Source organism: Epinephelus moara, chromosome 5 (genome assembly GCF_006386435.1).
Source record: "Epinephelus moara isolate mb chromosome 5, YSFRI_EMoa_1.0, whole genome shotgun sequence".
NCBI classification, from domain to species: Eukaryota; Metazoa; Chordata; class Actinopteri; order Perciformes; family Serranidae; genus Epinephelus; species Epinephelus moara.
The window spans coordinates 6,981,250-6,995,105 of NC_065510.1; the positions used below are offsets into that span (position 1 = coordinate 6,981,250).

Consider the following 13,856-nt stretch of genomic DNA (forward strand, 5'->3'; position numbering starts at 1 on the left):
AAGACTCATTACACACTAAAAAGCAAAATTGTTGGACACACAAACAAACTAGAAGGAAACATGGAGAGTGCAGATCTCTGCCAAGGCTAAAAGCCCTATCTCACAATGGTAAATAAAGTGAAAAATTATTTTGTATCTGCCCCACAATTTAGATTCGCTCGAAAACATAATGGGTTCTTCTTTAGTTCATGCTACACCTTTCCACCAGGTTTCATAAAACCCAGGCCTGTAGTCTTAACATAATCCTGTTGACAAACAACCAAACCAACACACAATCAAACCAAACTGAAAACATTACCCCTCTTGTAAAGGTAAAAATGACACAGCTTCATTTACAGCCAGACGAACTTAAACTTAAGGTTATTTGTGTAACCCTAGTTCTTAGAGTGGCACGAGTGAGATGTTTCACTATACCATACTGAGGCATTGAAATTAATGTTATGAATGAGAACTGAGATGACTGAGTTTATCAGGGTAAGCTCTTGTTGTAAGACTTTGTTCAATTTTAATCTGTCTGCAATCTACTTTGGCAGCCTCAGATTGGCTTTTAGCTAAATTATAGCATGCTAGTTAACCTGTTAACATGCTAACATGTTGAATGTTAGCTTGCTATGTTAGCCAAATTCCATGTTAGCATCAAGCTCTTAGACGATTCTTGTTATGTGCCGATCAGTACAGTATGCTAAAATACTGTCAGTGCGTTAGCTAACATTTAATATTATGGATCCCATTGCCTTTCTTGGCAAGACTTGTAGCATTAAAGCACTATGATTGGCCAGGTGTCCATCCTCACATGAGGTAATGGAATAATGCTGATTTTGACCACAGCCTTGAAGCTTTTTCTGCCAGGTCTGCCAGGCCTCTCTGGGGCTGGAGAGGCAGTCATAGCAGCTGAGAAGAGAGCCAAAGCATGGAAGGCATGTTGGAGGCTCCACATCCAGGGTTGTGCAGATAACTAGTTCTAGTTTTCTAGCACGCTCTGCAGGCTCTGGCTTGACTGTCAGCTGTGTAGCTCCAGCAGGCACCACTAACCCAGGCTCCACTCTGTTCCTCAGCCAAGGAACCAGAGAGAGGGCTGGAGGTGGGCAAGGTCTATGCCCATGGTTGAGGGCTCTCTGTTGGCTTTCCTCAAGTGTCCACATTCACTTTAATGTGGAGCTGTGGACTTTGGAGCTGTGCAGAGTTTGCATGTTCTCCCCATGTCAGCATGGGCTTTCCAGGTTCTCTGGCTTCCTCCCACAGTCCAAAGACAGGTTAATCGGTGGCACTAAATTGCCCTTGAGTGTGAATATGAGCGCGAATGATTGTCTGTCTCTGTGTGTTAGTCTTGTGATCGTCTGGTGACCTGTCCAGGGTGAACCCTGCCTCTTGCCCATTGTCAGCTGGGATAGGCTCCAGCCCCCAGTGACCCCTAACAGGATAAATGATTAAATAAATGAATGAATATGGACCTTTTTGGGTGGAGGGATGTCAAGCCCTTGCTCTTTGAACCTTCGTTTTCTGTGACTGGACAGACGATGTCTTGTGCTCTAGTCAATCATAGCAGGTAGAGTGCGACTTGCAAAGGAAAGCAGTGGAAACCATAATAACGTGGTCTGGATAGAGTTAGCCTGTTTACTTGCTGTGCATAGTAACATGGTTACATTTGCTTAACCTTGCTACAGTTAGCATGCTGAAGGACGAGTATCTGGACACTTTTTTTTTTTCCTAGGATGGCAAAGGAATGACCCACCCTAATCTTCCTCTTACTGGCTAGTCCTTGTTGCTTTTGTTGGTTGGGTTGGTAAGGGTCAGGCAAGAGGAGTGACATTGGTAAGGGTTAGGGTAAGAACAATCAGAGGCAGAGTAAGGCAGAGTAGAGCCGGTCAAGCCTTTCACCTTATGCTTTGGACAATGGCTTTTAATGCAACTTAAAAGCCACTGTCACATCCAACTTCACATCCAACTTAAGCGTTGGATGACCACCAGGCCAACAGACCAACCTACCATGTTAACCTTGTCATACTTTTAAGCACTAGCTCAGCAACAAATTAAAAAGCTAAATTAGAATGATGAGGGGAAAAAAGTCAAGGCAGAAAGTAGACGGAAGAAATGAAAAGAAAAACAAGTCAGAGAACGGGATCCACAAACTACGGACGGTCCTAGTCAATCAATCAATACATCAGACTATCATTTAGTGTCACTTAGGCTACTCACACACATGCAGTGCGAACACATACACACACACACACGCAGCAAAAATACCATGTTTAACTATGTTTTTGTCAAGAAATGAAAAAACCAAAGGAAACTACACATGGCTGAGCTCCTGCTTTTTTTCTCCATCTATCTATTGGTCCGTTCTTTCTTCTGCTTCCTCATCGCTTTGTCTAGTTATCAGCCGTTTTACTCACCATGGATCGAATGCTCCAAATTGATTGGTGGAAAGGGCAAGGAGAAGGACAAAAGCTTTTACGCACAACTGCACTCACACACACACACACACACACACACACACACACACACACACACTTTTATGCCAGTAAAAAGCACGAGCAAAAGGTACTGGTTAGCTGCAATTTAGAGGATTACTGACAAATACACTGACAAGCAGTCAAATAGCAGGTATTGTTGTTCAAACATTGCTCTGTGTGTCCACATCCCTACTGTCTGCTTCTCTCCAGCACAGCAGCACGTAGCAGGCAAACAAAACATAACACATTTTGCCATCAATTATGGATGGTGGAGATGCTGCCATGAAAAAGGTCCAACATTTTACTCCTTCCACCATAGAAATCCGAAAGACACTTTTTCTCCATACAATGGTCTAGGAACTATGATGTAATACTGTATGCCTATTCAAATCCTGGAGGTTACAACAAAGCATTTGTTAATGTATTGTTACAGTGATAAAATTAGCTCTTAGACACACTGCCAGTATTTAAACAACTCCACTCATTCTTTTTAACACTTGAAAATTGGCAGGAACAGTCGAATGAGTTTATTTTTTGCCTTCCACCGTATGCCTTTACATTTCGCTTTCTTTTACTTGCTGTCAGTCTCGAGTTGTTCATCAATTTCTGTCTTTTCAGAGGCAGCTGACACTGTTTGAGTCCCTCTCTCTCGTTCTGTCTTACTGCTTCTGTTTGGCTTTGCTCAATACAAGGAAGAACACACACATGCACACACACACACACACACACACACACACACAAAGGGCTAAATTTGGCACAATCATGATTTCCAGCACATCACTATTCCACAGAGCTCCTCTGTAACTTCAGCAATGACACTTCTGACATTTCACCGCCCCGGAATCAATGAGCACTGTGTGTTTTGCATTTACATGTCTATCCATGGGCATGTGTGCGCCTGTTTGTATCACTGCATGTATATATGTGTGTGTTTGTCGGCACTAATGAGTGTTTAGCCGTGTGAAAAAACTGGCTAATGATGCGTGCCCAGCAGTGTCGGTAACGATGTGACGGCTGACCGCTGTTTGCAGACCAGCCGAACAGCGTCAACAGCCCCCGGAGATCCATTACTGCAGTCTCATTACTGCAGACCTGGGAACAGATCTAAAGACGTGTGTTTTCCAGTCGGCTGATGTATGGAACAAGAAAAGAGGAGCGGGGATTTGACATCACACTGAGGACAGTTGATTCATGAGAGTGAACAGTTTGTACTTGTAAAGTGAACTAAAAAAATAAATGAAAAAAGCAATGTCAGTACCTGATGTGAAACAAAACCTAAAAATAAAGCTGGTGCCAAATTCTAAGAGGGTAATATTAGCACACACAAACTTATGTGTGTGTGGCTCCAGGATCTGGAAAAGCAATGCGACCCTTAAAACCTGCCTCTGTTCACACGAGTGACCGACTCTACCATACGCTGATAACCCATTAATGTCTGTCAAGAGTAATTTGACTGATACAAAATTAACTTTGGCGTGGCTTTTAAAATGCAAAGGCACAAAGGTAATTCCACCTACCGAGCAGCAGTGCTATATGAACAGCACAATAGCAAACATGCATTGCTCAGCAACTGTAGAAATCATGAGCAGAAGTCAATTGTGCTGCTCTGATCTAATTAGTATCAAACTTAACAGAGCTGTTTCAGTTAGGGTCAGTGAATGCGCTCTAGCCTGCTACTCTGCCAGCATTAGAGATGTGGAAATCAGTCATCATAACCCATTGGACACCGGAATGTAGACTGAAAAAAAAAAAAAGCGGCATCAATCTTAGAACCCTCCTTCTTTGTGACTCAATGAAGAAGTAACAATCATAGTTCTCAGGATGCCATTTTTCAGGCTCCTCTCTCTATTTTACAGGAGGTACTTTATCAGCACAAGAGGAATCATGAGTAACATAAGTAGAGGTCGACCGATTCATCGGTTTGGCCAATTAATTGGCACCGACAGGACTTTATATAAACTATCGTTAATGGCTGAACAGTGCTTCGATAGTGGCTGATAGCAGCAACCTCCACTTGTCACGTGGGTACGGCCATAAGGCTTTTGCATGGACTACCCCACATGTAAATACAAGGTAATGTGTGCTTTAGATAACTGGCATGATTTAGACTAAAGTTAACTCATGTAGGACGGCTTGATGTGTTTATTAGGGGCATAATAAGGTTGGTGGTAACATTATGTGCTTTCTCTGTTTTGCTAGCAAGCATGGTTGGTATAATTTCACTGGAATTAAGTAGCGAGCCACTGGCACTCACTACGCTCCATCCATGAATGCGTGACAAACTTTCAATCTCATTTTTCACCGTACAATTATCCCCACATTTTTTTGGCGATATAGAATGTTACTTTGTCCCGGGGAACAGCTGATTTTACCTCAAATTATTGTCCCAATAATCAGCCATTGGCCTTTTCCAGTTCCAAACTATCATTATTATATCGGCCGATAAAAATCCACTATTGGTCGATCTCTACATTTAAGTGTATGAAGGTATGGAGTTCTTGGGGGAGCTGCCCAGTGGCCAGTCAACTCCCTCTCAGGGAATCCCAAGAACTATGTGTTTCTGGAAAACACACTGAGTGACTCTCTCTCTTAATAACCTTGTCAAATAACTTACTGATTAATCAGCTGAATGTTTCAGATTTATAACTGTTTGAAGTTTTCTCCTTGAATTCAAGGTACCACGGCATGACTAATTGATGGACACATTGTAATTTTGTGGGTGAAGTGTTACTTTTAGACTCCAATACTAAGGTATTTTAGCAAAAATGCATGTTTCTGGGAATCATTGAGCATACGACAGGTCACATGTGACTTAGATTATACTGCATGAGTTGAGCGAGTTTGTAAGCTGATGTTTAGATATAGTTTTGCTGCTGCTAAAATTGACCCCCAGCGAATCAATAAATCAATATGTCTGCCATTTTCCATGGAGGAAAATACACCTGCACAAATTCAAGGTAGTACAGCATAACTAATTTACAAATGGTCATTTTGTGGGTGAAGTATTGCTTAAGGTCAACACAAAACAGCTGTATGTGACACGCATCTGATCATTCGCACCCATTGTTTTCCATGACCCTGACCCTCAGGGACAGGAAATAAGCACTTTTGTCAAACCCTTACAATTTCCTCTGTGTGTATGACGAGTCAGCTTTGTACTACACCTGTTATTTGGCACTTGCTAAATTATATGATGCCCTGCGACACAGCAGGAGTGTTGCAGCTACACAGGAGGTTGTGGTGGATAGTGTTTGACTTTGACACCACAGTGCATGTTGGTTCCTTTTAACCATGACTGGGACCTTTCCCTTACCTTAACCAAGCAGTTGGCTTTAAACATAACCAGATCAGAAAACACACACAAATATTCAACAACAACCCTATTTTGTTGTTTAGTCATACATACATCCCATAGGACAGTTTCATGACTTTTTGCAACAAGTTCAGCCTTTTACTACTCGAATGCTTTTAGCATCTGATACACAGCGAGTCCGACCCCTGTTAGTGCAACACCTCTTCACCTGTCTCATGTGATCGTTAACAACCCACAGCCGCATCTGTGGTATCATGTATAAATATCAGTAATGTGATAATGGAAATCATAACAAACCTAAATGTCTCTTCATGTTGGCACGTTTGATGTGGAGAAAGATAAAGTCTGGTTAATAAGAGCCTTTTCATGTTTCAACCGCCACTTTGGTTAATGCACATATCCATCTTGTTAAGGCTTGTCCCGCTGCCTATTGATTCTTAATCCTCAGGTAGGGTTAGAAGGTTGCATTCATTCACAACACAAATTTTAGATGCAGTGTTTCAGTGGCTCGGTTGCTCTCATTTTCTATTCTAAGACATCCAACTGTTTCATGCGGATTGATTCATTGTCCTCCAAAACCCAATTATGATTTTATTTTTGAATTTTCTGACCCACTTTTGCTTTTGATTACCAAACAGGTTTGGTTTCTGCTGTGATTTTAATTTGCATGTGACAGCAATCCCCCCAAATATTTGAAAGTAAGTATGTGGGTGTTATTGAATATTTCAGATGTGGCCGTGGCTGCTCCTGCAACATCAATCTGGTAATTTCCTTGGGTTTTAATCTTGACATTTTGGCAGAGAAAGACAATCATTCAGCGGTGTTGTTTGATCTCCATCCATCCCTGTCAAATCTTCAAAGTGCCCATCTCGCTGCTGCATTATTAATTCCCAAACAGCTGTTAAAGTCTCTGAAGTGTCTCCTCACTCGAGCAATCTATCCTGCTCAATGGGGGATATTGCCTTGTATTTTCAGTAATGTGCATGATGTCATTGTATCTAATGTCCCTTCCAAGACGATGACTGAGTGGTCTGATGACTCTATCACAACAATTATGATCATATTTGTGATGTCAAGAGCAATTCAAGTTGCACTTGGCACTGATGGAATTCATTTAAACCAAGACGTTATCTTGATTGTATGGAATATCTTTTGACATTTACAACTAGGTCCAGTTTAAAAAGTATTACTGTATTAATGTAAATGAAAGGAAATCAAGTCATCTGCACACCTGCCATCATTGCAAATACCCAACTGTTTACTTAGTCCATGCCCCATTAATTTCTATTGCTACACCTGCTTTCGATTCTTACTTAGCATGTAAAGAAAACAATGGTAGATTGACTACTAGAAATGCATAGTTATCTTTGAAACAATGGGTCTTTCACATCAGAGATGGACAAAGACAGACTTCTAAATTTTGGCCGGCGATTGGTAATTTTGTTGGTGAAATCACAACTTGCTTAACTGCTGTAGCTACTGAGTTAATGAACTTAAGGTTAGCCCCACGAGATGGTTGAAAAATGCTGCCTCTGGCTGACTTCTTTAAAGGGACAGTCCACCCCATAATCAAAAATACATATTTTTCCTCTTACCTGTCCTGCTATTTATTAATCCGGATTGTTAAAGTGTGAGTTGTTGAACATGTATGAACATATTCATACACATGCCATCTCTTCAGTATAATGGGATTAGATGGCACTTGGCTTGTGGTGCACATATTGCCAAAAACAAACAAACAAACAAACAACAAACACAATACATTTGAAAAACTCAATAGCAGTGTCCCATTGACCAGGTTACTCAAAATAATCCACAGACCTTGTGAGCAGTTTCATGTATGAACTATGTATTTTTTTCTACCAAACTTCACCTGCCAAAAGTATCACCATGCAGAAGGAAGCGTGCATCTACTCATCATGCTTTTGACAGTGTGAGAGTGCCCTGAAGCCGCGGCATGCAAAACTGACTTGAAAAGACGCACGAGACTAGCTGATGGCTAGGGGTGGTGCTAGTTCTCAAGTCTCGCGTGAGTTGCCATGTAAACACAGCACGCCTGCAGGGTAGGCTAACTGACCATGGTGAGAAATGATGCTATAAAAGTGGAGTAAATTACGTCTTTTCAAGTCAATTTTGCATGCCGCGGCTTCAGTGCACTTGGATTACGACGGACGAGCCATTCTGACATTTTTGAAATGCATTAGCGGAGTTTTATTACATTTTCAAAATGTGGGTTCCATGCACTTCAAGTGTAGCTGTTATTCCGGGAAGCTGTTATCCTCCGATACCCCGAACGAGTTTTGTGGATTAAAAAACTACACTGGACTTCTTGTTGGCATGAGGGTTAGTAAGTACTGTATGTATTTTCATTCTAAAGTAGCCATTTCCTTTAAGCATTAATGGCGTTCCTTTCAGTTGAGCTGAAACATTAGCTAGCTCAGAGGTGCTAGGTGAGCTGGTGGTAGACGCACGCTTCCTTCTGCACAGTGATATGGTTGGAGGGTGTTGTTTGGTAGGAAAAACTAGTTCCTACATAAAACAGCTCACAACAAAGTCTGTGGATTATCTTAATTAACTGGGTTACGATTTCTGGAAAGAGACATTGGCTGCGAGTTTAAATTAGTTTTTCAAGAGCAGTTTTTTCGCCGCTTTGAGCATCACAAGCAGCACGCCATCTACGGCTGATATGTCCATCGTTCGGCCACTCACACCAAAACAATCTAGCTCAAGTGCAGCTGTAAATGAGCGGTGTAGCTAGCTACTCGTCAAAAGTCTTAGATTAGAAGATTTATAAACTTTTATAAACACCCCTGGGCACAGGATGAGTCATCAAACAATTGAAAAATGTTTTACCTGCTTTACTTTTGATGTCAAAAATACTCTAATACTGATTTTTTTTTCAACATTTATTTGGCATATAACAAGAGACAAATGAACAACCAACACAGGGACACAGCACTGAAAAACTATGACAAAAACTATTTTTGATTATATGGGGACTACAAGGACACATTTGGCTACTACTGTCAGTAGTATAGTATGCAAGTTATAAAAACATTTAACACCTGTAGCTCATATTTGAGCAAATAAATATAGCAATTAGAGCAGATAATGCATTCCTCTACACTTTTGATCTTGTGCTTTGGGTTTTGGATCATCAAATCATGTTCCAAATAACTAGTTTATTGTCTAAATTTTCAGTAGCAAAGAATAAATATTCAAACATGTAATGAGTAAATGCAAAGCAAGTTGTTTGGTATGTATTTGGCTGGCATTTCCCCACACTGCTTATCTGCTGTTTCCACACTGACATAAAGATGGACCACAGGTGTAGCAGGACAGGTGGAAGCGTCTCTCTACCGGTGAGGATCAGAGCGATGAGACAGATTAAGCCTCTGATACCACTGTTCAAACACGGGGAGGCATGACTCCAGTTTGCTAAACAGGCGGCGGAACCAAAGACGCTCACTATTTCCTCCACATTAAAGGAGCAAAGTCTCCCTCTGCCTCTCTCGCTCTGTCTCTCTCTATTTTTAGCCACCCCTGAGATGAGAGACGACCCACCACTGCGGCGGTGGCAGGCGTCAGTGGGCGATGGTATAGCAAGAGCAAGAAATATTGATAGGAAGACAAAGAATGTACAAAGCAGAGCGATGGAAAGAGACAGGAAACTGGGAAAAATAAGATAAAGTTGAAAGAAAGCACGAGGCAACATTTTGTAACGCTTGGAGATACTGATGAGTTTGATCTAAACCAAAAGTGAAATCATGTTCCATTGGCCTTACCTATATCCCCGCTGCCTAACCTGAGTGCAGACATATCTATCCTGTTGGCTGTGGAATCAGATTATACAGGCGTTATGAAGGCAGATGGAGGAAAAGGCATATAAAAGAGAGAGATGGATTTGCTGGAGAGAGCATACAGAGAAGTTTAAATTGCGGAGGAGTGTGGACATTGAGTGACAGGGGAGACACTGGAAGAGACTGTGGACTCACACTGCAAGCAACATGGTTGTCGGTTCACTCTAAAATAACTCCAGGCAACGAGAGAGAGAGAGAGAGCAGCTCATGCATCTACAAAATACTAAACAACAACAAATCCTTTATTTTTAACTGCTATGGATTTCCCCCATTCATAAATGTACATTGCTAGCTTGCTGGTACATCCTAATTGGGTAGCAATAGCTGAAGATAACAAGACAAGTACACATTCATCCCAACATTATCACTAATGGATAAAACTTCCCTCCAAGCATTACTAGATTTGTGTCTTACAACTAAAAGCTGTAAAAGCTTGGGAATCTAAGAATATTTACATTTATGCTCTCACTATTTTTCCACTTAGCAGTGTGAAGAGCTGTTGATAGAGTAGAATCACAAGACTGATGACCACGGAAGTCAAACGTTTCATGGTTTTCAGCCAACCAAACACATCACAGCAGACAATCTTGTAAAATATTCACAAGTTCAACTACATCCAACAGTGAATTGATCCCACTAAAAGTGTTGCCTGTGTGGGTAAAGCCTGACTTAAATCTACTTCTTTATGCTATAGGGTCCAACATTCTCACCAACACATTCTCACCCCGCCCTCGTCACATATCAGTGTTTTTCCTTCAACAACAAACGCACATGTTTGAGTTTAGGAAAAAAGAACATGGATGCAAACACCGCTCTCCCAGCCGAAAGTCGATGTTGATTGGACCCATCCACCCCACTCAGACTTTTGCCACGTTAACTTTTGCTCTTGTTCCACTGCATTTCCCCCCGGACGCCATTAACCCAAAATGGTCACCGGCCACATTATGCCAATGTTGAAGGACAGTTTTTTTCATCTGTGTCTGACGACGCAAATCACTCCCCTAGCACTGGATTTCGATGACTTCGGAGTGAGACTGGGTTGTCCATACAGGCTCCACTGTTGTCCATAAACTATAAAAAAAACTTGTCATGAGCCACACCATTTTATTGGGTGACATGTTCCTTTATTACCAAGAACACAGGCTTTGTTTATTTTGAGTCAGTTCCACAATCACTGTCCTGCTGCCTCTGGATATCTCAGATCAAAGTCTAAAAAAATGTCCCAGACAAATACAGGGTTTGTTCCTGTTTGACTAATTTTTGCTAAAAACTACAAAGCCCAGTTGTTATTATTGATTTAGGCTTAAAAAATGAAATTAAATATTAGTGAGATTCATGTCTTCTGTAGGAACAAATAGGCTTGAGACTGAGTGCCATAAGGAGGTCTGAAAGTATTGAGAGAAAGACTAACACATTGTTGGTTTTGGTGTTTTCTTGGATATGTTGACAAACACAAAAAAATTTGAATAATCTGTTTCCTTTAATTATGAGACAAGTTTCCCTGGTTATCTTTTGGATGTCTAAAAGGAGTTTGGCTATGCTGATGATTATGTATTATTTTATTGATCATTTTATTTTTATAAAAATCCATGTCAGGAATGTGTTTCCTCTGAACTTTACCCAAAGTTTGCCATTTTTTTGTGGATGTCCACCAGTGTTGATGGTAAATATAGTCTTTTAAAGCAATGAATTCCTCAATACGTGTTACATTGACGAAGAGAGCTTAGTTCACCGCTGAAAAATCTGTTGTTCTTTCTGCATCCACTGGTGTCATTTAACGTGACAGTGACGTAGTTGGAGGCAGGAAGAACTACAGGCTATTTCAGCTTGGATTTCTAGCCTCTAGTTAGTCAGGGGGCGTGCTCTAGATGCAGCTGAAAAGCATCATTTTCTTGTTCTCTTTGCTCTTTGCAAAGTAGCTTTGTTCCAACAGTGAAACTGGCATCCCAAAATATGATCATAGAGGATGTTATGGATGAAGATACAGTGTTTTGGCTGATTCTTTTATTCAACTCTATTTGTTTATGTAAGAATATACACCGGAAGAAAGGCAGCAGAGAGGCCGAGGCTGCGGCTGCGTTAGCCGTGCAAGGCAGTGGTTCCTTTGCTCAAACTGCCCTCTGATGCCAACAGCAACTGAATCATTCTGGAGCAGTGAATTTCAGCGTGGGAAGTTTTGTTGGATGTTCTCGCAGACGCCAACCCTGAGAAAGCCCGTGTGTGTGTTACTATGCATGAAACTTTTACTCCACACTTGGACAGAACTGTGCTGGAAACCTTCTTCAAGATCCTGAAGATAATCTGAAAAGACCAGCAGGGTTGAGAGGGCAGATGACCACTGAGTGATTGTTTTTGTCACTTACTGCTATGTTTTGAAGCTTGCTCACAATGCATCCTGATACTTAGGCACTGCTGTCATGGCTCTATGAGCAGAACTCAGCTTTCTCTGTCAGTACAGTATGCAGAAATTTATTGCTTCAATTGGTTACATTTACTATTTGTACTACTATTTACTGTTTGGACATCCTCATAAAAGATGATGAATTTTCCCTTTCAAAGATTTGTTAAAATCAGTTTGCACATATATTTTCTTACAGTTGGATTGATGTTGGTGATAATCCTTTTGCGTCATGGCTCACGGTTAGGATTTTGGCTTCATTTTGTCCCTTCCTGTTCCACCACAAAATCCCAAGCTGATATTTAATAGCACAATGGAACTTGCATAGGAGACAGTGGGTTAAATATTTCTGGGAGACTGTGCTTGACAATTTTTTTAGGAACATTTAGAACTGCTACTTAAAATTTGGTGTTCAGTTTTACTGCATGAGTTGAGCAGAGCCTGCAGAGTACTCGCTGTGTGCCAAGATATCAATATTGACAACAATGTGTGCCTCATGTGAGTGTGAACACATCTGAAGTGCTGGAAACATTTAATTAAACTGATGAATAGACAGGCAACTGTGGAAAAGAGACATATCGAGAGAGAAAGAGGAGAAGATGACACAAATTTTGCAGAAATGAGAGAATGACTAAAAGAGGTGAGAAACTAAAGTGCAACAAAAAGACTAAGAGAAGCACTTTAGTTCTGCAACACAGAGGTGAGCTGCAGCTGTCTGTACCTGCTCGTGGTGCTCTATGCCCATGCTTATGGTGTTGATCAGGATGGCGATCATGATGCCTCGATTGAAGTACTTGCTCTCCACGATTCCCCACAGCTTCATTCTGATGTCATGCCATATCTCCCTGCATCCCTTCTTAGGAAGACACCCTCCATGGCTCCCTGCTCCTTCCTTGTCATTCTCGCCCTTCTCCTTACCACCAGATTGTCCCCCTTCCCTGTCTGTTTCCTCTACAGCTCCTTCTTCTGCTTCGTCATTTGCTGCACTGCGAGCTGGTCCCACCCCATCAGCGAGCGACAGGGCTGTGGCGCACTGAGGGCAGCCATCGGTGGCAGAGGTGGCGGTGAGGGCCACGGGTGATGCGTGGTCAGGTCTGCTATGGTGGGGACAGGGTGGACCTGAAGTGTTGCAAATAGAGGGTGTTAAAGGGTCAGCTAATAAAGCATGCATCTAAATACTACTGCATATTTTTTAAGCTACATACCGTGCCTCGTCACTGCTCTCCTCTCACGTCCTCCCCTCCCATTGGCTTTCCTGTTCCTCCATTCTTCACCTCCTCTTCCTCTTCCGACACCCCGAAAGCCGCGCGGTTTCCCCCGCAGGGTGTTGAAAAGGACAACAGTTTGTCTCCTGGCCTTGCGGAGGATGTGACATACCAGCTGGAAGAGTTCCTCATAGCAGTCCCCGGGTTCACTGGCCAGGGTGGAGGAGGACGAACACTGTGCTCGCTGCTCCTGCATCAGCTGGTGCTCCCTCTGCTTTGTTTCTGAGAACTGGGTGGCGATTACCACGAGGCACAGGTTAATCATGAAGAAGGACCCAACCTGGGAGGAAGAGATATACATGGAAATACAGTTTTTTAAGACCCAATGAAAAGAGCAGAAAATAGATTTATTCCACAGTGTAAAATGTGTTCCAACTGAAAACACAGTCATGAAATTGTCTGAGCTATTAGCGGTCAGATTCTGCCAGCTAGTCACACTGTATAAAGTACTATCAACAAGATGGCTTGAGGCCAGTGGAGTTTCTCTGCTGCTAACTCCAGCCTGTTAGCCCACTTGGCTGGACAAGTCCAAACATAACACATTATACAATATGGTTGCAAACAAAG

At 41.9% G+C, this 13,856-nt stretch overlaps 1 protein-coding gene across 1 annotated transcript in view; it reads right to left on the bottom strand.

The window, feature by feature from the left end:
- The window catches only part of LOC126390636 (voltage-dependent T-type calcium channel subunit alpha-1I-like), a 334,551-nt gene that overhangs the window by 184,309 nt on the left and 136,386 nt on the right, over positions 1–13,856 (bottom strand). Inside the window, exons 8-9 of the mRNA XM_050045029.1 lie at positions 13,230–13,569; positions 12,746–13,143 (exon numbers count right to left, since the gene is read on the bottom strand). Coding sequence (XP_049900986.1) covers positions 12,746–13,143; positions 13,230–13,569 — 738 coding nt within the window. The remainder of the gene's footprint in view (positions 1–12,745; positions 13,144–13,229; positions 13,570–13,856) is intronic.